General features: G+C 43.1%; 1 protein-coding gene across 1 annotated transcript in view; it reads left to right on the top strand.

Moving 5' to 3' along the window:
* Positions 1–17,983: 17,983 nt before the first annotated feature.
* The window catches only part of RSPO3 (R-spondin 3), a 77,026-nt gene continuing 70,663 nt past the window's right edge, over positions 17,984–24,346 (top strand). Inside the window, exon 1 of the mRNA XM_060167785.1 lies at positions 17,984–18,327. Coding sequence (XP_060023768.1) covers positions 18,231–18,327 — 97 coding nt within the window. The 5' untranslated portion in view covers positions 17,984–18,230. The remainder of the gene's footprint in view (positions 18,328–24,346) is intronic.

The following is a 24,346-nucleotide window of genomic DNA, read 5'->3' as shown; positions in this document are numbered from 1 at the left end:
GTGTTTCAATCTGGCCTTTAACATCAATCTTTTTGACACTACTGACTCTAGTCTACTATATTACCATTAATATAACAATTTTCAGATATATTTTTAAATGGAGATAAAGTTTTCTTACCCTAGTCATCACATCAGTCCAGAGGAGGCAAAAAGAATTGGGGGGGAGGGGGGAATGGAGGGATTGGAATTAAGCAACATGGATAAGAACTCTGCCTTCCGCCCTGAGCTGAGCTGAGAGGTGAGGAGGCCACCCCTACATGAAAGAGATTCAATATCAGAGTAGAAGGAAGAACACTCTGCCCACGCCCATTGGTAAAGCCATATATGTTCATGGCATGATAATACGAAGGACATGATGATGCACAAGGCCCTCATGTCCAGAACTCTCAACCCCACCACTTAACATTTTATCATCAGGGATTTATGCCTTTGCAATTACCAAGGGAAGGGATCCCACAGCGTAAGCTGACACCCAAGAGGAAAGAAATGGTAGCCACTTGAAGAAAGAAATCCAGAAAAGCTAAAATACAGGATGAAAGGTTTGTGATGAAAAAGGCCACTGAGAGAGCAGGTAATTGTAAGTTACAAAAAAAAAAAAAAAGACAAATTCCACATGTGTCACTCTTTTCCCTGGATAAAATTCCATTTCCTAGTAGAGGAGAAGGACCAGTAAGAATCAAAGCAAATAAAATACATATTGAACACCTAGCATATAAATGTCTTGTTGTAGCTGTGGGCTGTCAGGAAGAAACAAAATGTAGAAATCAAAGTAGGAAGATAAGAAGGAGACATAATAATAGAAATCAAGGTTACAATAATTAAGAAACTGTGAAGCAAAATTCTAATACACATTTTGGACTAAATGTGAGAATTTCTAATTCCACGTTCAGCTCTATTTAGAGATGTGATCCTGTTGTGATATGGAAATAAATTGGTACCTGATGAGAAAAACGCTGGCAACTCTTCATCTCCAAGAGCTACATCTACAGGAAATTAACTATGTGGAAACGTTATGCAGATCTTAAAAAGCATTCACTCAAAATCTGCTTTGAGTAGATACCAATTTATATTTGCCAGAGAATAAAATCAAAGCTGTGTGATTTCTTAGAAATAAATATGTAAAGGACAAAGAAATACAAAATAATTTTTCCTCCCTCAATCCCTAAAGAGAAAATTTCCTAAAACTATTTCCTCACAGATACAAGAGCCGTCTCATCATTCAAGCATGAAGCCTGAAGAATTTCAATTAGTGATACTAAAACATGTCTTCTTAAATAAATAAGTGATACTAAAACATGTCTTCTTAAATAAGTTTTTTATTCAATAGCATTCTTTTTTTCATGTTTAAATAAATGTTTGTTGAGCATGTCCCATGAGCAAGCCATGTTGCTTAAAATGAAGAATATAACCAGATCACTTGATCCCTACACTTAGGGGGCTTTAATGTGTGCTGAGGTAAGACATGTCAAAAAAACAACTCTAAGGCAAGGTAGAAGATGATAATGCCAAAAGAAAAATGAAAGCAAAATGCCAGGAAAGTTCAGAGGAAGCAGAAATCATTCCCGTAATGTTGGAAGGTACAAGACGTTTTTCATGGAGCACACACCAGCTGAGTAGGACCTTGAAGAACATGTAGGATTTCTATAGTTGTAGAGAGCACTGGAGGAATTCCAAATGAACGAAATAGTGCAATAAAAGGAGCAAATGTGAAAAAACCCAAGAAGTGTTTAAGGGAAGAACATGTAGTCCAGTTGTGTATGTTTAATGATGGTACAAGTATTGTAAGAACAAAACTCTAGACTTCACAATTCTTCTAGAAGTTCCTGGCTCATACTCAGATTTTCAAGACATGCTTTTATACAAACAATAAACTATCTTCTATTGAAATAACGTCATAAAATTTAGATCTGGGCCTTTCTAACTCAACCCTCTATTTTAGCAGAATTGAAAAACTGACTTTCAAAGAAGATAAGTGGCATTTCCAAGTTCATACAGCTAATTAATGGCAGCGCTGAGACTCATAGTGGAGCTTATATTCTGGTCTGGAAGGAAAGATTTTTCCTGGTCCATAAATACTCTCTCACTCCACACCTTCCCTCCCCATTCATGCCAAAATATGCACTGGTTCACAGGCTGACCCATGCAGTCTGTAAGGGAGGGGCAGGGTATTTTCTCTGTAAGATGCTAATTGGCTCACACAAGGAGTCATTCCCTACCTTGGCCTCATTAGCTCCAGCTTCTCACCAACTCCTGGACGGGACCCTTATTAACAAAGAGGGTCAAACAACGATGTCAGCAAGAAAAGGAATTTCTAAAAAGAACCAATAGCAGTTGAAATGCATGAAATATAACTTTCTTAGATTTGACTCCCTCTAGAGTATGTTGGAGGGAAAGACTTGATCCAGGGAATTCTTTTTCAATACACATTTTAAAACATGGAAAGTTCTTGATACAATACTCCCCCTCCTCCACAAAATCTACAAGTTTTCTTTAAAAAGAAAAGCCAAAGCAATTCAGTCATTCTTAATGGAGAGAGCTAAAATGTTTCCGGCTGAGTAAACTCCTGATTTATATCTCTAACTCATCACCTGCTGATACCAGGACCAGAGACCTCTAAAGTCAAGTCATTAAATACTGGCTCTGTGATTTAAAGTATTAAAATTCCAAATTCACAGTAATAGCTTTAGTGTGAGGCAGCTAGTGGTTTTTTCTAATGGGCTAGCATTTAATAAATGCTATCAAGTAAACCTATCATGAAGCCTTTATTTCTACAACTTAAAGTTCACTAACCAAATTCAAATGATATTCAGCTTTTTCACATGTATAACGAACATACATTCATTTGTAAAATGTGTAAATGCTATGTGTTGTTTCATGGCAAGATATATATGTATGGTTTCTATACTGCAAAAAGGAAAATCCGGGACTTGCTTAATTCTCCTAAAATCATAACATCTGAATACATTTAAGAGATTCTTTCACCCGTTTTGCATTCTCAATCTCAGGTAGGCTTATTCAACATAGAAGTTTTCTCAAGGTCACTGAATCATTAAGTATCATACATCAATAACAATGGAGGTATTTATGAAATCCCTCAAGGGAATGATACTTATGCTAGGATAATCAAGTTACATCTAATCATTTTTGTTCTTTCTAGCAGGAAACCTACATAAAGTACATATATATATGTGTACATATATATGTATACAGATATCGATGTATTGTAGTTATGGATATAGATAGATATTTTAGTGACCTGTTTAATGAGCTTCTGCTATTCTAGGTTGGTAACCCTATTAAAGTGTTATTTTAGTATCTACCACCCCAAAATTTAAATAGCATATTTTTGGGAGAGGCATGCTATGCAGCTTGTGGGATCTTAGTTCCTGGACCAGGGATCGAACCTGGGCCCCAGCAGTGAAAGCGCCGAGTCCCAACCACTGGACTGCCAGGGAATTCCCTAAAAAGAGTATTTAAAGAAACTTGAAAATAACATGAGAGAAGAAACCATAAGATCTTAATTTGAAAATACCTTAACAGTCACCCGAATTTATGTAGGAATTCTACTCTGCAGGAAAACACATTCCACTTTAGGCAGCTCTCATGGTCCAAAACGGCCCTTATGTCCTTCTCTCTCAAAAATGCTCCACTCAGTGAAGAAATTTCTCATTAGGCCTTGGGCCCCCAGCTATTAGCTGATTAGTAAAGTACTTTGGCTTGTCTACTAATATTAATAATTAACTTGATTGATTAATATACATTAAAGGTGCAGAGGAAAGTCATGCTGGTGGGAACCTGTAACGAACTGCTTATTTATTTGGACACTCTGGTACATTGAGAGTTCATTTTGACTTCATTGAATACTGCAAAGCAGATAATTTCTCACTTTCTGCAGGAGTGAGAGAGAACTCCTTTTTTGACAAGTTGCAAAATGTAGTGACTAATCTTTATTATATTGTATTACACAGTTATGTGACGACTCCTGACGTCCACAGACCATTTTCCATTCCACAGACTGGACTCACTTGACTTTCTGTTTATTTAAGTGACACTTTTGTTTGAAATTCTGGGTGCTTCTTACCCCTTTGAGTCACACACTGTGTCTGGGAGCCTCTGCTCTGGCACTTTTAGCACCTCATTAATTACCAACTGTAGCAAAGTCCTGCTGTTTTGCAACTCCTCTGCCTTTCTTGGGAAAATCACAACCCCTTGTTAGAATGAGAAGGCAGGACAATAGTTATCTGCCAAATGTCCAGTTTGGAAGCATATTACAAAGGCTAATTATCTTAAGGTCTTGTAATTTCCCTAGATATTCAAACTTAGTAAGATAACTCATTGTGTCTCTGAAGTACGTTTCAGTTTAGCAACAGGGGAAATCCAGGGAGCTTTTGCATTCAGCTAACTAAGATTAAGAGAAGTTAAATAATTGTTAAAGCTATAAGTGAGAAAAAGTGATGAAATAGAATATAGTCTCCTCGTTCACATAGGCATCTTTTAGCAGGAGAGGCCCAGAGCTCAATACCCACAGGCATAATAGCACTCCCAACTTCTTTAGCACTTATTGTCTGAATCTCCAGTTTGGCTTTCAGTATGTGCTCTGCTTCAATGTTGTTTATTTTCTTATGCATACAAGTTCTGACCATCCGCCCCACCTCCCTCAGAGGCAGGGGCTGTATCCTTTAATATTCTTTTTTTTTTAATCTGTAGCACATAGCAGAGCACTCCACACATTTCTCTACGTAGGTATTTAAAATACACGGTATTTTCCTACTACAAAACTACAACAAATAAAAATCTAATTATATAAATCATTGCAAGGTCTTAGAAAGAACAAGTTCTTAAATGACAGCTAACAATTTTATGAAGGATTAATCTGTCAGACCAATTTGGTGTTCTATGTTAAGAGGGCAGATATATTGAACAGATGCAATGAGCATACTCCACACCAGTATTAGAAATGTGTTGTTGCCCTTTGCGTCACATATACCAATAAAAAGACTACATATTCTTGAAATCAGTATTCCTCAATTTGGGGGTTAAATAAAAGAAATCCAAAGGATAGCTTTCCACAGTACTGAAGAACACCTACTCATTCCCTTCACGTTGAACCCTAAGACTCTCAGTCATGTTAACCATTCTGATTTGCTCTCTGTCTTCCCCGAAATACTCTGGTTATCTTCTCTGAAATGTTCCCTTTCAGCACCACCCCTTTCCCAAACAAAGAGATTTAGAGTTGTTGAAAATTATTCACTGATCTAGGTGCAGCAGGGGCTCTTGATAAAGTTAAGGGGACACAGACTGATTTGAGCTCTACCCACCTCCACCTCTGCTTAGACCCTATCAGATATTTTGGAACGTATATCTCATCCCACATTCTCTCCTTTCCATGTTTACCTCCCTGCTTTGTGGGTCTATTCCCTCTCGTCATCTGGTAAAAGGATATAGGGGCACTGACTAGAACCTCCTGGGAAATGTTGAAATCACACAGATGCCCAACAACCAGAGATTCTGCTTTAATTGTGTTGAAATAGAGCTCGTTCATCAGTACTTTGAAAAGCTCCCTCAAATGATTATATTGTGAAGCAGCTTCTCAAACCTTAATGTACATGCAAATCACCCAGGAACATGGTTGAAATGATTCAGAAGATTGATTCAGCAGGTCTAGAGTGGGTCCTGAGATTCTGCATTTCTAGCAAGGTAATCTCTGGGGTGCTGCTCTGTGGACCACATGTGAGCAGCAAGGCTTATTAAACTGACATCTTTGGGAACGGAGCCAGAGCTAGAGCTAGCACTTACTCACCCGCCTTCCCTTCCGCTCTCCTTCTCCCCCACATACATTACTTATATATTTTAGATTCCAGTGGTGAGTAAGACTAATAGCATGGAGGGGAAGATTGAGAATAACCTGGCAACCTGCCTCGTTGGAAAAACGATTAGGTGAACAAATGTGACAACACGCCATAGCGCCTTGTGTGGACACTGGAACGTGAGCTCTCAGGAATTGCTGCTGAAAGGGAATCTGAATGTTCTGAAGGGGCAGATGCACAGACTGGGTCATTCAATTGGTCTCAAAGGAGAGAGAGAAAAATTCAAGCGTAAGTCTTTCTTTTGAACAGGAAGAACTTCAACACCTGAACTACCCTTTCCCTATATCTTCATCAGATTTGCTTCAGAATCTGGCTTAACACCCAAGTCTTTAAAGACTGATACCTTGACTGCACTGACCTAGTTCTGCTCATTTCTCTGTAGTCTAAAGAGGAACCTTTGTAACCTTTTTATGTCCTCCTCACAACTAAATTATGAGCCCCTGGAGACCTGTGTCCATCATTTCTTTGGTATAATTTTCACAAAAGTTAATACATTTATGTTTATTGTCCACATAGCAGACATTCATCATTCTCACTAATCGTTAGTCTGGAAGCAGAATCCAAGTGATTTTCATACATTGAAGTAATTTGAAAATAAGTGACAATTTCAGCAGTACAAGTATAGGGTATTACATGGAATAAACACATTGCCTTATTTAATTGAGGAGGGTATAATTTTTTTTTCCTTAAGTACAACTGAAAAATAAAAAAACAGAACAGGGCCACTTGTATAGCAAATCCATATTGGAATTCTCTATTATAAAAACAAATATGGGCTTCAGTTAGGAAAGTAAATACAAAAATATTAGATCTTCCTTCTATTATATTCAGAATTAATCTAACCCTAGACTTTGCAAATGCAAGTAAATGAAAGTCTACGAGGAATTATTAAAAGAACCAGAATTAAAATGTTTAACTCAAGGAAATGGGTAAATTCATAATATTTTAAACTGTATTAAGAGTTCTTCCTTTGAAAATGGTAATGAGAAACAAAGGCAATGCCCACAGAAGGTAGTAAAGGAATGTTGAATAAATGTGAGTGAACAAAAGAACGAACTAGTGAATGAATGAGTTGTTCTCAGACTCCACTGATGTGAAACAAAAGGATACAGATTTCTAAAACAGCACAAGTGATGAAACACTGAATGCTAAATGAAACTGTGTTCAGAATCTTGGTGTGGTCAAAAATATCCTAGTAATGAGAGTGACTGGGCTTTAGTCTCAGCTTTACCAGTGTGACCTTGGGCAGGTCATCTCATCTTTCAGGTCTCAGTTTCCTCATCTACAAAACAAAATAATATATATAGGGCTTCCCTGGTGGCGCAGTGGTTGGGAGTCTGCCTGCCGATACAGGGGACATGGGTTTGTGCCCCGGTCCGGGAGGATCCCACATGCCGTGGAGCGGCTGGGCCCGTGAGCCATGGCCGCTGAGCCTGCGCGTCTGGAGCCTGTGCTCTGCAACAGGAGAGGCCACAACAGTGAGAGGCCCGCGTACCACAAAAAAAAAAAAATATATATATATATATATATATATATATATATATATACACACTAAGTGATCTCTAAGAGCCCTTCCAGTTCTAGAATTCCATGAATTTGGGGAGTCAAATTAAACTAAAACTTTCATTAAGAACCAGAAGTTTTACCAGTTTTTAAGCAAAGATTCTAGTTTGCTTTTGAAATTTCAATTCAGTACAGAAAACTTATGTTGGCATAAGCTGCATTAGAGTGAAATAATATTTGTTCTGTATTTTTTAAAGCTTGCAAAGAAGATTGTAAATTCCTCCCCGCAAGGTCTTTAAAAACAATGCAGACTTTTGCATCTCAAGGATGCCTTTTGTGTTCTCCTGCCTCAAGTTCAAGTGTCAAACAGGTTCCCCTATTGTATTCCAGCTCCCATCTAATGGCGGTCACAGCAGAGAGCCCTGTATGTAAAGCAGCCTGAAGCCCCTTAGGACTTGGTGTTCCAGGGTGCCACAGTCACAGCAATAAGGTACACTTCAGTGGGAGGGAGTTGTAGCACCAGACTGAAATATTGGCCAAGTATGAAAAATTAGATTAACTACCAAACCCTTCAAGTTCTCTAAAACACATGTATATTAATTCATCAATAGCAAACATATCTTACTCCAGGGGATTCAGCTGTGCCATCTTTCAGTCAATTTTGCCCATTATCAGTAAGAGCCTATTGAATCTTACCTTGTAAATTATCCATTATTTTTATTATGATGGAAATTGTCTATTTTAATTCTCTTTTTATTATTCTCCTCCTGCACACTTGTCTTGACTTACATATGCTAAGACCTATATTGACTGAAGGAATCAGAATTTGACTTAAGGGAAGTCTCAGTAGCCCAATAACTACAAAGCTGTATCTCTCACTCATGCTGTATATCCAACATAGCCAACAGCACGTAGAGAATGAGAGGGCTGTTCACCATAGTCCCCCAGGGACCTAGTCTGAAGAAGGCTTCATTTTGTCCTGTGCTTCCATGAACATCACAGCACTAGAAAGAAAATGTGGTAAACCTGACTCTGGTTCTTAAAGCTTTTATCTTGAAGTGACTTAGTGTCACTTCTACTCTCATTTCTTTCCACGTATACATTCTATGCCTAACTTTAAAGGGAGGGAGAGGGAGGGATATGAAATCTCTGTACATGGCTAGAAAGCATAGCGAACGGAGATAAGACTATTTGCTGAACATTCATGTGGCTACCACATGAAGCCATGCCAGGGCTGGCATTACAATTATTATAGGGAAACTCCTGTGCTCACTTTCAACCCATACTTGAGTGCTGTACAAGATGTCTCCGGCTCCCAAGAAGGTCTGTCCTTGAACTATTATGTTAGGTCCCACCAGCATAGGGAGGAATTTTAGTTCATCCTCTGATCTTTGATTATAAGTTCCTTATGGACTTTTTACACAAGGCCCTAGATATCCGTAACAATTGTATCCCTCCTATATGAAAAGAGACATGAATGATTGCCTGTCAAGAGGAGACTAGACTATGACTTCTTTGTCCTACTCTCCTACTGTATTTCTTCCTGTTCCAGAAGAATTCTCCATGTCCTCTTCCTTCTGACAGGGAAATCTTTAGTGACTACACTGTGACTTTCAGTGGAACTCTGTATTTGTATCTCCAACTTTGCTTGTATACATAAAGGGAAGTTTTAAAGTATAGAAATATCTTGACTCTCAAAAAATCTATGGCAAGGTGAATATTACTGGGAATTCAAGAAAGGCAACATTGAGACTCAAAGCAGAACAATGAAATTGTGGTCTAGGTGATATCTGCCCTAACCCACAAATAATAAATAGCCTTGATTCAATAGATACAGTAGCCGTAGGGCAGCATAATTTTCAAGAGAATGAAAAGTTCATGTGCTTAACATTTTCAAAATTGGTATCTTCAAATTAAGCAACGTGGAATATTAAACTTCAGGGCTATAAACTAAAATGCTTTTCACTAGCTGGTACAGTCTTTATTTAAAATGTAGCATGGGTCCTAGTATACAATCAGAAATATCTATGTTGCCATTGAGGGTTCCCCCAGTTAAGCATTTAGAAGTTGTTCATATCAGAGAAAATCCTTTCATATAATTCTCACTAAGAGGTACCAACAATAGCAGCAATTTTGATAACAATTAATTTTTCAAAGAAAATGGATAAAACGTAAAAATGGCATAGTATGTTTTGCCTCACCTTTTTGTGTTCAAGAGTATATACTCATCTATTTTCAATCTTCAGAGCACTTTCTGTACAATTTTTCTTCTTTCCTAAGTCATAGGACATGCCTACTCTCAGGTGAAGCTGTATCAGGGAATTTTAAATTACTTTCAGAACAATCCATTGTTTAATCTTTGCCATAATCTCCTCCTATGGTAAGGGGATTGCAGTATGGTGTCTAATTTACAGTTTTGTTAATGCTTCATTGGGGTCACCCCTAGAAAACTAAGTTCATCCTTGAAACAGTCACACCTCCCCTTCTGCTGCTTTTTCTTTCAGCTTCTGTTTCTGCCCTTACTTTTCAACCTCCCATAGTCACTGAGCATCCTTATTCAACACAAGTCTCCACATACTCACGTTTCATAATGCCCTGCACATGTTGGACCTTCTTCCCTTGCCACATGTCAGAGATCTGTTCAGAAAAAACAATCTAATTAAAATAATTCACTCCTTCTTAACTTTCTTGGGAATACTTGCATTTAAATAAATTTTTAATTATGAGGATTTCAAGTAGTATACATGTGAACAGTTTCAACAATGGGACTAGACAGATGAAAAATATGTACAGTCATATGCACACATAGAGAAAAAGTAGCCTTACATCTTCCCTACATCTGGGGCATACCACCCAGGCCAACATGAAATCAAAATCAAAATATGTTTCTAGAAAGAAAGGTTTACGTGAGGGTAGAGAAGAAAGAAAGAATGGCAGAGCTAAGCTAATCCTTTACAGCGGTCCCCCACCTTTTTGGCACCAGGGACCAGTTTGGTGGAAGACAAGTTTTCCACGGTCGCAGCGGGAGAGAGGCAGATGAAGCTTTGCTCGCCCCTACTCACCTCCTGCTATGCGGCCGGTACCTAACAGGCCGCAGGTGGGGAACCCTGCCATCACTAACGTGTGAGCTAGGGTTAGGTTTCAGAGTAGGGCGCTTCTAAAGCGGGGAGGGGGCTTCCCTGGTGGCGCAGTGGTTCAGAGTCCGCCTGCTGATGCAGGGAACACGGGTTCGTACCCCGGTCCGGGAAGATCCCACATGCCGCGGAGCGGCTGGGCCCGTGAGCCATGGCTGCTGAGCCTGTGCGTCCAGAGCCTGTGCTCCGCAACGGGAGAAGCCAAAACAGTAAAAGGCCCACATACCGCAAAAAATAAAAATAAAAATAAAATAAAGCAGGGAGGGCTAGATTGCCCAATGGATGAGACTCAGCAGGGGACGTTTGGGTAAGGCTGGGTGACCAAAATCCTGTCTGGGAGAACATGTTGCAAAGAAATACCAGAATGTGTAGCGGATGGTGGAGCGTTGGGGCTAGGGTGGGAGAATGAGAGCAGCCAGACACCTAGAAAGGCTGACCTTCATTTTTTTGTTGGTTACTGTAAATATACTCAAACACTTATAAGAAATTGGAGAAATGAAACGTCATTTTTCTCCCATGAGAGGAATCCACCCACAGTGCAGCTACAGTAAACTGGTCAAATCATTAACCCACAAAGACCCCTGCATAGGTATCAGCCATTAACAACACTCCCACATAGTCAATATTGAGCCACATTGAATTGCCGGAGGAGGAGGCCTGATACCATTCCAGGAGCATGGCTGCCTCCCTAGCAAGCGGGCAGCCAACCTTGACCACCGACCTTCACAAAACAAGATAGAAGGAGAGCTTATCCTTCCACCTCGGAATTAGGGCCAGTCTAAGCAAGGGAAGGAATCCCTCCTTATCCACATTTTAAGACTCACCATTAGTCCTTTAAATGCTGCCCATCTTAGACACAGAGTTTATCTCCCCCCACCTTTCCCCAAAGCATTGTTCCTTTTTCCTCTTCCCACAACATACCACCAGCCTTATCACATAGCATTTATCTCGTGGAAGCTTTAATGGTTTATGTGGCTGTCTCCCTCACTGAGGGTGTTCCACTGGAAGGCAAGGCCCTAATCCTCATAGTTTTGTATCCCTGGAGCCTAGCGTGGTGCTTGCCACATGTCCAGTGAATGCTGAAATAAGGGTAACCAGCTGACCAAAAGTAGCTACCCAAATGCATTGGTAACAACAAATGTAAACCATAAATGATAGGTAAATATATAGGTAGAGAGAGGTTGTTTTTGTTTTGTTTTTTAAGAGTTGCTTTGATGAATGTTTCCTTAAAGCTTGTTGTTGAACATGCCCTTATGTGCCTCTACATGCCATTTTATTTCTGTCATAAACCATAACATTGTTTTTAACCAGAGCACCAATACAACCTATAAAGTCATCCCTTGCATGTTCTTATCTTAAAGACCTCGCATAAGTCTCTGCTTCTTTGTCCAGCCCGGAGTTCACTCATAGCAGGCACCATCAACATACATTTCTGGAATGAAGGGATGACTCACTTACCTTAGCTGCCACCCTTCACTACCCTTTCCAATAAAGTACCCTCACTCACCTATGGAATGTAAAAGACTGGTTTTAGACCTAGCAGGAAAAAATAAATATAAAAAATGACTTATTCAAAACAGCCTTAAAATCAACATCATCTTTTGCTACTGCTGTATCCTGACTACTTTGCTCCTTCCCTTCCTACGTATCACCTTGTTGCTGACGCCTGGCTACAATTTTGAACAGGAACTTCGCTTTGCTCCTTGCCATTCTGATTCTAGTTTTTCCCTCTGGTTTAGCCCACAGCCATGCTCTGATGTCTGTTGTATGCCTGCTTCTTTACTTGCGAAGCCTTCCTGGCTTGTAACCCTGCAGCCTCCTCTATTTCCCTCCCCTTCACCCAACTCAGTTTTAATCAGAGTGCATTCCTCTGGAAAGGCCAGACAACATGGTAGAAAAAGCACTGGCTTTGGGCTTCCCTGGTGGCGCAGTGGTTGAGAGTCCGCCTGCCGATGCAGGGGACACGGGTTCGTGCCCCGGTCCGGGAAGATCCCACATGCCGCAGAGCGGCTGGGCCCGTGAGCCATGGCCGCTGAGCCTGCGCGTCCGGAGCCTGTGCTCCGCAACGGGAGAGACCACAACAGTGAGAGGCCCGCATACCGCAAAAAAAAAAAAAAAAAAAAAAAAAAGCACTGGCTTTAAGTCAGACAACCTGGTTTCGAGACCCAGCTCTGACACTTATGCGTCACTTCAGGACCCCGCAAGAATTTTTGGAAGATACTTTTAAAAAGGACTATTTATAATAGCACAAAGTGAAGGGAAACAACAGGAGATGTTAAGGCACCCAGGAACTAGTCATTTCCACTCCTAGGTAAAGAGGCAGGGAGAGTCAATGGTGTTATTGAAACCTGGTTAAGAACTAGGGCCACAGAAAAGGGGCTGCTTGACGGAGCTGTGGTCACCCCTAGGGATACAGCCATTTCCAGAACTGTGTCGAAGAAGTGAGGGAGCAGAATCACTCTTTCCTCCCATACTCTGATCTCCTGCTGGTGCCCTCACTGATTGAACTCAACCAGGAATCAGAGGAAGAAAGTTCTGGGGATTTGTCCATAGAAATCAACATCCTGGGGGTCAGGGAAGGCAGAGAAAATAGATGTTGGGGTAATATAACCAGAGTAGTTTCTATATAAGTTTAGGCAAGCAACTTTATCTTTCTGGCTTACGTTGTCTCATCTAGGAAACAATGTGTTTTGAGGCTGTTTTGAGGTAACACATGCAAGAGCAACTGCAAAAGTGTTGCTCATTAAAATTATCCCTCATGTAGCCTTGCCCACGACATCTTATCGGACTTGTATGTCGTCGACAGTAATCCTTCAGCCTAAGTCTGGGACCACAGCCACTCAAGCTTCACTGTTGACTTTCTGAAGCGTTTCCTGGGACAAAGGAGACATGGATATCAGTCCTCATCCAAAAATATAAGTAGGAAAAAGAAAGGACTAACACAGAATAAAAAGGAAAGGCTGTGCTCAGTAAAATCCATGTTCCTTCCTCACTTACAATTCCTAAAAACAAAAGGAGATTGAGTGGTATCTCCATGAGGTGCAAAAGTCCTTTACTCTAATCTCTATGGGCGTCTGCCCAGAATCTGAGGTTTAAAATGTGTTCCTCCTTGTCCCAAAGTCTAGAGACATCTAGACAGATTAAACTAGTCCTGGACCTAATTTGCCAGGCCAGCGTCATCTAGGATTCTTGTAAGGGTTTAGGCATTTCCAGAAAATCAACGCGTTTACAGGCAGATTTCTAAATCTGGACCTATTCAGTTAAACATAATTCCGTAAGTGAAAGATGTGATGTCACGTAACTAGAAATAGCATTGACATTTGCAATTACAAGTCTGTCTTTCTTTTTTGGATATATTGCCATTATTTTCAGAGCTGAAAGGGACTTTGGAGATGATTTACTTGAATTCCCTCATTTTTCAGATAAAGAAAGCTGAAACACAACAATAAATTCAGAACAAGGACTCACCTTGATCCCTAGATTCTTGCCCTTCTTACCACAACACACAGCCTCTTTCTGTTAAAACTCTGTAGTCAAACAAAATTTTCTGAGGTAGTAAATAATTTATATTAAGTACTACCAGATATTCACTTTTTAAATGAGCCCAGCAAAGAACTGATTTGTGAAAGTTTTTAAAAATAGGCACACCAGACAGTGCTCACCACAATTTTATAAGTGTCCCATAACTTCATCTGGGAGGAAGAACATTCTTTCTTGTTGACAGAAAGTAATTCATCATGGGTCTTGATTTTCTCATGTTCTTAATGCTATATAACCATTTAATCATTTTTAAAATTGCTATAATAATTCTGTCTCCTTTATTTCTCTTTCTAAAAATAGTAGTTTCCTTCATCTACTCATTTCAATGGCTTTTAAATACTGCTGTCTGCTCTCTATTTCAGGGATGACTTCTAGCTGCATCAGTTAGTTACACAGACACCACCCGGAGGACCCTGCTTGACTTACTCACTCAGATGCCTCCAGATCTGAGTAACTGGAGGGTTGAGCATTTTCAGGATCTGCATGTTAGCTCTGTGGTATAATGACTGATGTCAGCCCGAACTTTGCCAAACAACTCTCATCACTACCAGTTATGTACCATTGCAAACTATTGGGCTTGCTCTCTCTTTCTGGAGCACACCCCCCTTTCACATATTTGCAGTATGGATTCAACAATATGACAATCATTTTCTTTCCTTAAAGTGGCACTGCTGCAAGTGACAAAAATAACTTGTTACTGTTGTCACTGCCTGGTGGGGGAGGTAGAAAAGGAGAGATGAGAAGTTACGGTAACTAGTCTGGATGTGTTTAACCCTCTATCTTTATCCAAAACTATTCTATTCTCCTGGCCGACTCAAACTCCTGGTTATCTAAACTCCCTGGGACTTTGATGTTTTCTGGAGAAAAATAGCAAGGAAATGTTGACTTCTATGCTGAGCCTATGGTTTTTAACTTGCTTTAGTCTTGGGCCCTGGAATTCATTGGCAGCCACAGGCTTCTGTGAGCACTGTTTTCTTGATTAAAAAAAAAAAAGTGCTATGTTGCACAAAATAGGCCATGGCAAGCTTTCCATAAGCTGTAAGGACAGTCGAGGGACGCAAGGCTCAGCCAGGGAAGTAAATACACACTTAATAGAACGGTAACATGGATCAGGAAAAAGTTATTCTAAAGCATAGTGTCAAGAGAGAAAGAATACACTCGCCGTTTATTTAATGTTTTCCTTATGTTTCCTCAGAGCAGCACTTATTCCTTGACAAGCTTTTCCTGCCCACTGCATCTAGTTCTTTTCTGGGATGGCTCAAGAACTGCAGCTTCTCACTGTGTTTGTTTATTTATTTACACGCCCATTCCTGTCCTCATCCAAACTAACATATGTCTGCACAACACACAGTGAAAAAAGTAAATTCTTTCTTCGTGTTTATTTCCCTGAACTTGTTCACCAAATTGCTTTTTTACATCCCCTTTTGCAATCTCATCCCATCCGGCTCAAGTATCCCGGATTAGAAAGGCCGTCTCTGGAGTCCTTTTCAAAGGGAGCCTCCCACAGCCTTTAAATCCCCCACGTTTTATGGTGCAGATATTCAGGATCTGAGGTATTAAGAAGGAAAGCAAAGCTGACTGAGACGGGCATAGAAAAGTAGAGTAGCTTCTTTTCTGGATAATCATTATTGGAATTGTCCTGTTGTCTGCAACTTTTCTGGTTCAAAGTAATAAACTCGGTCATTCTCAACTGGACATTATGCAACAGATAAAGGAAGGGAGTGTGTGTGTGATGTATGGAAAATACAGTTCCATCACAGAAACAGAAATCTTGCAAATGGGAATTTTTAAATAAGCCCCAAATCATAATCTTGATGGGTTGTTGTCTTCCCCATAATAAAGAACCTAAAGAAAACTATTCCTGCCTCCAAAATTCCAATACAGGAATGCAAAGTAATAAATGATATTTAATTAAGGAATTCATATGGGAAGACCCAGTCTCTCAGATTCTAATTTTTAGCACCTTGACAAGAGTGCCTATTTCATGTTCCCTTCCTTTGGCTTCCAGGCCATTTCCCCTCCTCAATCCTCACTTTTGGGATGTATAACAGCTACAGCATAGAAGTCGTCATAGACACAACAATTTGAAGCACTGCAAGCTTGAAAATGGAATGGCTAGATGCAATCACTTTTTCTCCTCTCATTTATCAACACAGAAATTAAGGCAATCTGGTAATAGGGGTTACAAATAGATAAAAGAGAGAGAAACACAAATCTTAATTGTTCCTGCAAGGCTTTAGCGATTTTCGAAACCGAAATTATTTGAGCATAAGAATTAGCAAGGTGTCTTTGAATCAGGGACTTTTAAAAAGCCACCTCTCAGAAGTCTGGGGCTGTGTAAAACTGTAATGCTGTAGAGTGCAGTCCTTGAGGCAGTCTGTGTAATACAACACATAGGACAGATTTATGTTAAAAATCACTTCGGGGGCTTGTGACTTTCAACTAAATACTTCTTCAGAAACTACTGGAAGCTCTTCGACTTGTGCTACTGGAGAAAAGAGGTGGGAAGCTACCACCGACTAATAAGAGCCAGGGTGTACGCTCTGAAGGGCCGGCCCTCGGCCTTCCCACCCCGGGGTGGACCAACGAACCTTATTTTTCGCTGCCAAGGGCCCCTGGACCCTCTCCTCTCCTCCCCAAGCCGGGAAAAATCTTTCCAAATCTCATTCCCAGTCCCCCAGGTGAGAAACCAAATTGCACAAGAGATCTCGAGAAGATTTGAGAGACGGAGAGTGAGAGAGAGAGAGAGAGAGCGGCGCTGGGCGAGGGCAAGCAAACTGCGGAGGGAACGCCTGAGGGGAGGAGGAATCTTCCAGAGCCTCAGCAAAGACTCCGTTTGGGAGAAAGTCTCAGCACAGTTGGATTTCCAAAGGTGTGTGAGCGCACACACCTCTGAGTCCTACCCGCTCCGGGCAGGTAACGGGCGGCCGACCTGACCACCAGTGCCCACTGAGCTTCCCCAGGACCACCCGCCCGGCGCCCAGCTGCAGCTACTTCTACTGAAAGAAAGAAAGGAGAAAAGCAACAGAGGAGGGGCTCAAGAAAGCTGGGAAGGAGTCCGCAGCCAGAAACCCTGCAGCGATCTGCCAAGGGGGCGAGAAGCGAGTTGCCCTGGGGCAGTGGTTGCGCGCCGGCGCCGGGAGTGGAGGCGCGAGGGAGCCGGGACGCAGGCCCCCGGGAGCGGGGTGCGCCCAGCCTGAGGCGGTTGAGACCGGCCGGAGTCGGGGACGGGGAGGGGGGCGTCCCGCGGCCGCTGGACCGTCCACCTCCACGGTCCCAGCCCGAGCGCGCCTGCCTCTCCCCGCGACCGCGACCGTTCTGAAGAGGGGCTCTTCTGGGCACGCTGTGCCTCCCCCCACTCCCTCCGGCTCCCGTTCTCCCGCCTTCTTTGCAGTGTCCAGAGATGCTCCGCCGCAGACCCGGGACCCCTTAGGCGCCTCTTCCCGTCCCTCTGCCAAATCGCGACGCCTGTACTTTTCCAGCTCCCTCTTTCCCTCTTGAAATTGAAAGTTATTGAGGTCGCTCAGGGTTGTTGCTCCAGCAGTTTCCTTCCCCGCCCCCGAGCTCCCCCCGCCCCCAGCAGCCATCCCCCTCCCCTCCCCCCTCCCTCGCCCCGTCCCTCCCTCCCTCCCTCCCACCCACCCTCTCGCCCTCCCTCCACCACTGGAGCGGCTCCTGCTCGCGAACAGCAGAAGCAGCTCGGGGTCTCTCCGCCGCCCCTTGGCCATGGCCGCGGTGCTGACGGCGCCCGCTCCCCTCCGCTCCCGGGGCCCCAGCCGCTGCCGCAGCAACCTCTAAGCCCAAGGGGCCGCCACCGTCGCCACCGCCCACCCGGATCCCGCCCGCGGCCGCCGACGCCGCGCACCATGCTACCTGCGGCCGCCCTGGCGAGGCCGCTCGCTGCTTCTGGAACCCTCACTTGCGGCACTGACAGCCACCGTACAGGAGCCCCCGCAGCTCAGGGCTCGGACAGTTTGAAAGTACAGTAGTTGGTTTCCCTGACCACCCGACCCGCTTCGTTTGCCATCCCAGCTCGCCTATCGGATCTGAGTGGAGGAGTCCGCTGCTTGGATTCTCTCTTGCTCTCCATATACGCCTAACACCTACGTGTATTTCTAAAACATTCAATATTAATTAACAATCAAAAGAAAAAGGAGAAAAGGAAGGGAAATATTACTGGGTTACTATGCACTTGCGACTGATTTCTTGTTTTTTTATCATTTTGAACTTTTTGGAATACATCGGCAGCCAAAACGCCTCCCGGGGAAGGCGCCAGCGAAGAAGTAAGTGCAGGCTTTTTTACGCATTTGCTCCCTCCCGCCGCGTTCACCTGTCGGGTCGCTTTGCCTGTCCTGACTCGGCTCCCAGAGGCAGCGGTCCTCCCACCCAGCACCCCACGCCTCGAGAGGAGGTAACCGTTTAGGCTCCTGTGTTGGCGTCTTTCACGCCTTCCTCTCCGCGCCCCTCTCTTCCCCCGCATCCTTCTGGGTGCCAGAGTCCGGTGGACCCGGCGCTAAGGTGGCTCCCGCACCGTCATAATTTCAGGTTCGCGGATAAGTTCGGCCCTTCGTTAGACTAGCTCGAGGGATTTGTGCTTTCCCCCCGAGAGGTGGACGGGTGTCTCGAGCCCCCAGGCATCACGGACTCCCGGCCGGCTGGATGCCCCTGACCACTGAGTTCCCGCCGGGGAAGGCGCGGCCGCGGCGCCCGCTCACCTTGCGTCGCCGCCTTGCTTGGGGAGACCTCGCAGGGTCCTCCCGCGGCGCTGGGGTCGCGAGGAACTCTCCCGCCCCTCGAGAAATGGCGAGCGAGCGCCTGCGCGGCCGCTATACCCCCAGCCACGCACGAGTGGAACCGAAGGGCGCGCGGGGCGCTCGGGGTTCGCGTGCCTGCGCGCTTAAGGAGACGCTCTGCGTCCCAGTACGAGGGATGTGAGGGCTGCCGAACCGGCCGCTGGGAGCTGGAGGTGCCAGGTTTCCAGTTACAATCTTGCCTGTCACGCGTGAGCGCTTTTACCGTCTCAGGCCCTTTAAAGTGGGTCCCCTGGGGCAAACACACACTGAGGGTGGGGTTCCCCTAAAGACTCAGGCTGGCCTCCTCGCTGCCCCTTTTCCCGATTCCAGTTACTTGGAAGGTTGGCTTGTGAAGACTTCCTAGGACAGTGCCCTAGCTGGTATGAAACGGGCACCGCCCCCCCACCAGGGCACCCTCAACCCGGGTTGGTCTGTTTCAAGGTGGCGTCTTCCATAGATGAGGAGACAGACCCGAGAAAGGCACCTCTCACTGCCCCTGCGTAGCCCAGCGCGCTGGCCGCTCCGCTGAGGCGTATGTGCAGGCGTGGGGAGTTCCTTCGCAGATAGAGCCGAGGGCGACCCTGGCTCCAGCGTGGGGGGCGCTGGCGGGGACTGGGAGGGAGAAAACTTCCCGGGGCGCAGAGAGCGATGCTATTGCTTTGACCAACTCGGACCTCCGCCGCCCAGGAGCCAATGACGCTTGGCGGCGCCCGGTCCCGTGCGCAGAGCCACCTCGGATCGCTGGCCCGCGAAGCCCCTGGGGGCAAGCTCGGGTACAGCGCAAAGGACACAGCACAGTCTTGTGTGAGATGGAGATTTTAGTAATCGCTTCTCCGCCACTGTTTGTGCCCTGCTTCTGGACGTGAGGGACCGCTGAAAGCTCCCTTTGTGCCGCTTGCCTAGGGCAGACAAGGTTTGATTCACCTGAAAACTGCCTCTAAGAAACGCTGTACCAAAGCGCCAGGGGCTCCCGCCCGGCCTCAGCGCCTCTAGGATCGCGTAGCCGGGGGGCAGGAGGGCCTAATTTAAGCACGTCGGGGGCATCCGATTTATTATGTTTGGCCTCTGGATGGTTGTATTCTTCGAAACTCCTCCACTCACCCTTTCACTCGAGACTTGCGGCCGCCTCCCAAAAGAAGTGGCTTGGAGCTCGAGTCTTGCCCTCGTTTCTGGCGGTCCCCAGGTCCCCTTCTCGCAGAGTCCGGCCAGGGGAACTGAATCGCAGGTCGGTGAGGAGAGAGAGGGATGCTGGGCACAAGCGCAGCCTCCTGCTTTCCATCCCTCTTCCAGCCAGTGCCCACCCGGCGCCCATGGCCCACACCCTCCTTCACCCCACTGAGGACCCCAGGGCCAGGAGCCACACAATCGCAGGGCAGGGACGGGGTCCTGAGTGTCAGAGTGGTCTCCGATTGCAGTTTGGGGGCCCCTGTTTCTGATGGAAGACACCGGAAAGAAAGCTGGCCATCCATTCGTTCTCACTTCCCCCCAGCAAGGACAGCGTGCAGGAAGCTGTCCAGTGGTGCGGCCCCAAGTCTTCTGGGAGCAGAGGGGGGATGGAGCACCCTTAGGCTCCGATTAGAGAGGATTTACAGAGTCCAAAGGCGAGCTGCTTTTTGATCTGCCTTAATCTTCTCAAGGCCAAATCAAAGGCGCCCTCTTGTTGAGTAGTGGGGATGAGAAAGGGAGTGGGTGGAATTGTGTTGAAATTCCGATTGTTCTGTGGGTGTGGGGCCGGGAGAGAGCTCCCCTAGCAGGGGATGCTCCTTGCTCCTTCACACTTGAGTCTGCCTTTGCTCCTGGGGTTTGCTGATGCAATCCTGGGAGAGGGGCGACCCCTTGCGTTCTCCGAGGAGACAGAGGAGACTCTTGGCAGGTGCAGCATGGGGTTTGTTGTTGTTGTTTGTTTGTTCGTTTTTTCTAGAATGGGGAAGGAGTAGAGGGTAAGGTCCAGAAAATCAAGGTCAAACTGCAGGTGTACAAACTCGTTTCTTTGGAAATCTCTGAAAAAAACTTTTTCTCAAATAGGGACTGGGAAAAAGTTGTTTAAATGAAAAATAAGATAGTAGTCAAAGGTATTCTAGAAAGAAACGGTCTTTCCTATTTTTGCTTCAAGAGACAATTAAGGTATTTAACCTTTTGGCCTATAGTTAAATAGCTTCACTCTCCTAAACTTTTAAATCTTAACTAATGATAGAAATTTGGGGTGTAAGAACTATTTTTCAGAGTTTTTAAAGTGGGCTCTTGAATGTTTTGGTAGAAAAGTTTCTTGCAAAAACACATTCATTTGCAGTGTTAGATATTATCAATTCTAAGGAACCATGGCTTATCCGCAGATAAAGCAGATAAAGCTATCTATATCAGTAATCTCCTGTTTCCCTCAAGGAACTGCTATACCATTTATCTCTACTTTGTTGCAAACTAGTGATCCTGTTTCCTCTTATAGAAAAAATAACATTTTAAACAGGAATTTTGTACTTTAAAAAAATATCTGTTATGTTACGGATGAATAAATACTCAATAACTTTTTTACCTGCTTGGATTCATATACAGCTCCTAGAGTTGACTCAGTTGAATTTACTCAAGATAAAAATGAAATGCAATCCTTATTCAAAAATCCTGAGCGAGAAATGTTTTCAGAGGATGTTAAATAAAGAATCCTGAACGAGTTTTAAACTCACTTCCAGCTCAGCCTTTGCTGCTTGGTACAGTCAGCTTCTGAATTCTAGCTTATCTGCTAATAAAAGTAAAGGTTATATGTGCCGTAATAACCGCAGTACCTTTCAATTGCACCACACTTTCACTTGAGTTATTCACTTGGGTCCCTAAATAGCCACTTGAAGTTTGGAGGCAGGTATTAATATCCCCATTTTACAGGGAAAGAACCCAAAAAACAGAGGCTAAGTAACCTATACAAAGCCATACAGCTACTAAGTGGAACTTATCTCCTGCCGTTTATGCTATATGTTGGCCCATGTCAGAGAGAGGATGTCAGGCGTGTTAAATAATAAATCTGATGGTCTCAAAACCATCATTTATCCTATGTTTGTAGAATAAGCTGTTCTAATTGACTGGAAATTTTTGAACTGATATTTATATGTATCATACATTAATGACCAATGTCAAAGGTTAAATACCTGATAATGATCATGAAGCTTGCTAAATATAATATTATTTAGTTATTAAGAAGACATTGTAGGATCATATTATGCCAGAAGACTATTGTGAGAAACATCAGATGCCATTGTAGTACCCTTTTAATTTGATGCCGTCTATTAATTGGTTTTTAAATGCTTAGATTCCAGATAGATCCAACTTTTGAAAAGCCATTGTAGGCATAATAATTACCAAGCACTCACTGCACAATCTATAAAACTTTTAAAAATCTTTCATAAAGATGTTTGAAATAAAGGAGTAAGAACATAAGAGAAATCATTTTAATGGTGATAAAATGAAAACCGATTTATTGGAATACAGTGGCCATTGCTCATGATACCGTTTTGGATGTTAAGCCATTCTTTGAGATTCTGATACACTCTTTTTTTAAAAAAATTTATTTTGTTTATTTATTTTTGGTTGCATTGGGTCTTTGCTGCTGTGCGTGGGCTTTCTCTAGTGTGGCAAGCGTGGGCTACTCTTCGTTGTGGTGCGCGGGCTTCTCATCACAGCGGCTTCTCTTGTTGCGGAGCACGGGCTCTAGGCGCGCGGGCTCAGTAGTTGTGTCTTGAGGGCTCTAGAGCGCAGGTTCAGTAGTTGTGGTGCATGGGCTTAGTTGCTCCGTGGCATGTGGGATCTTCCCAGAGCAGGGATGGAACCTGTGATCCCTGCATTGGCAGGCAGACTCTCAACCACTGTGCCACCAGGGAAGCCCCTGATACACTCTTACACAGCTAACCTGGAAAATAATAGGTTAACTACAAGACAGAAAAATCTTTCATTCTATTATGCATTTTGTCATATTAATTTTGAATGGAAGTGTATAGTTTGGATATTGGCTACAACGCATTTTTTCACCTGTCTACTTTTGTCACCAGTCTACCTTGTTTTTGAGTGAAACACTGTTTAATAGATGAAGATATGAGTAAAATTTGCTAGAGAAAGTATATTCTGCAACATATTATGTGATATCTGTATGAATCCAAGCCCCAAATTCAAACTCTTAGGCATTGATGGCAACATCTAAATATAAACAAAAGACACTTATTTTTGTGAATTCTAATTTAATCATCATTACACTATCAAAATTGTTTCTTAAAATATCTCTTTGTTATACTATTTTAATTATTTATTACTTCAATAAAAGGATTTTATTAAAAACATTAAGAATGATAATTTTTGAATATTGTCTTTTTAGTCCCAAGTTATTCTATGTAAAGTAATTGAGAATATAATAATCATAAAATTGATTTAATGGCATTACTTCAATTTTTTTTTTTTTTTTTTGTGGTACGCGGGCCTCTCACTGTTGTGGCCTCTCCCGTTGCGGAGCACAGGCTCCGGACTCGCAGGCTCAGCGGCCATGGCTCACGGGCCCAGCCGCTCCGCGGCATGTGAGATCTTCCCGGACCGGGGCACGAACCCGTGTCCCCTGCATCGGCAGGCAGACTCTCAACCACTGTGCCACCAGGGAAGCCCTACTTCAATATTTTTAAGCATGAAATATGAACGGTATTTTAACTTGCAAGTAGATAAGTTTTGTTGAATCATTTCTCCGTTAAATATTTCCTGGAACTTAATATTCTACAAATTAGGTCCCCAGAAAGTGATGAATGGGAAATTACAGCATGTAGTTAAATTTGATTTTCAAGTTATTATGGGGAAACTCTTGCCACACTACTACAAAACAACTTTATTAGTCATCTGATCATTTTAGTCTATTTTAATCTGGACAGAGATCTCCAGATTGCTACTGAGTATCTCAAATATTTTCTAGTTAAATGGTTAATCTTTTTTAAAAAAATGCAATAGTTCTTTTGAATTTTATAAATTATTGATAGAATACTGTGTGTTGTCAGAAACCTTTGTAGAGTTAAGACCACATGATCTCTTTGCAATTATAAGAATGAACTATCAAAAAATAAAACTATTCCACATACAGCAATTTTCTAAATCGTCTTTCGCCCCTTTATCTCTATCCAAATGTTTCATTTTGGACGTTGTCCTAACCTCTCTTCCCACTTCCTCACTATTCACTCTCCCCAGCCCCCAAAACATCCTTTTCCAAGCAGTGAATTCTTGAAATGCCATCAGAGTGGGTATTATGTTTCATGAAATGTAAGAATCAACTTTGGTTACCATTAGGAAAACATCATTCAGTTTTGAGACCATGGTAAGGATCATGTAAGACAGTGTGTTGAAATTATATGTTTTACTTGGTTAAGACTATTTCTTCTCTGAACCGTGCATCATACACTGGCATTCTTTTGAGAATGATCATTTGAAAAATTGTCGCATCATAAGTTATATAGATATTTTTTGCCTTGCTTTTGATTTTGAGGAAAAACGTGGGTTG

Source organism: Lagenorhynchus albirostris, chromosome 12 (genome assembly GCF_949774975.1).
Source record: "Lagenorhynchus albirostris chromosome 12, mLagAlb1.1, whole genome shotgun sequence".
Taxonomy (NCBI): domain Eukaryota; kingdom Metazoa; phylum Chordata; class Mammalia; order Artiodactyla; family Delphinidae; genus Lagenorhynchus; species Lagenorhynchus albirostris.
Note: the sequence above shows the minus strand (reverse complement) of the source record. Positions and strands in the feature narration are given on the sequence as shown.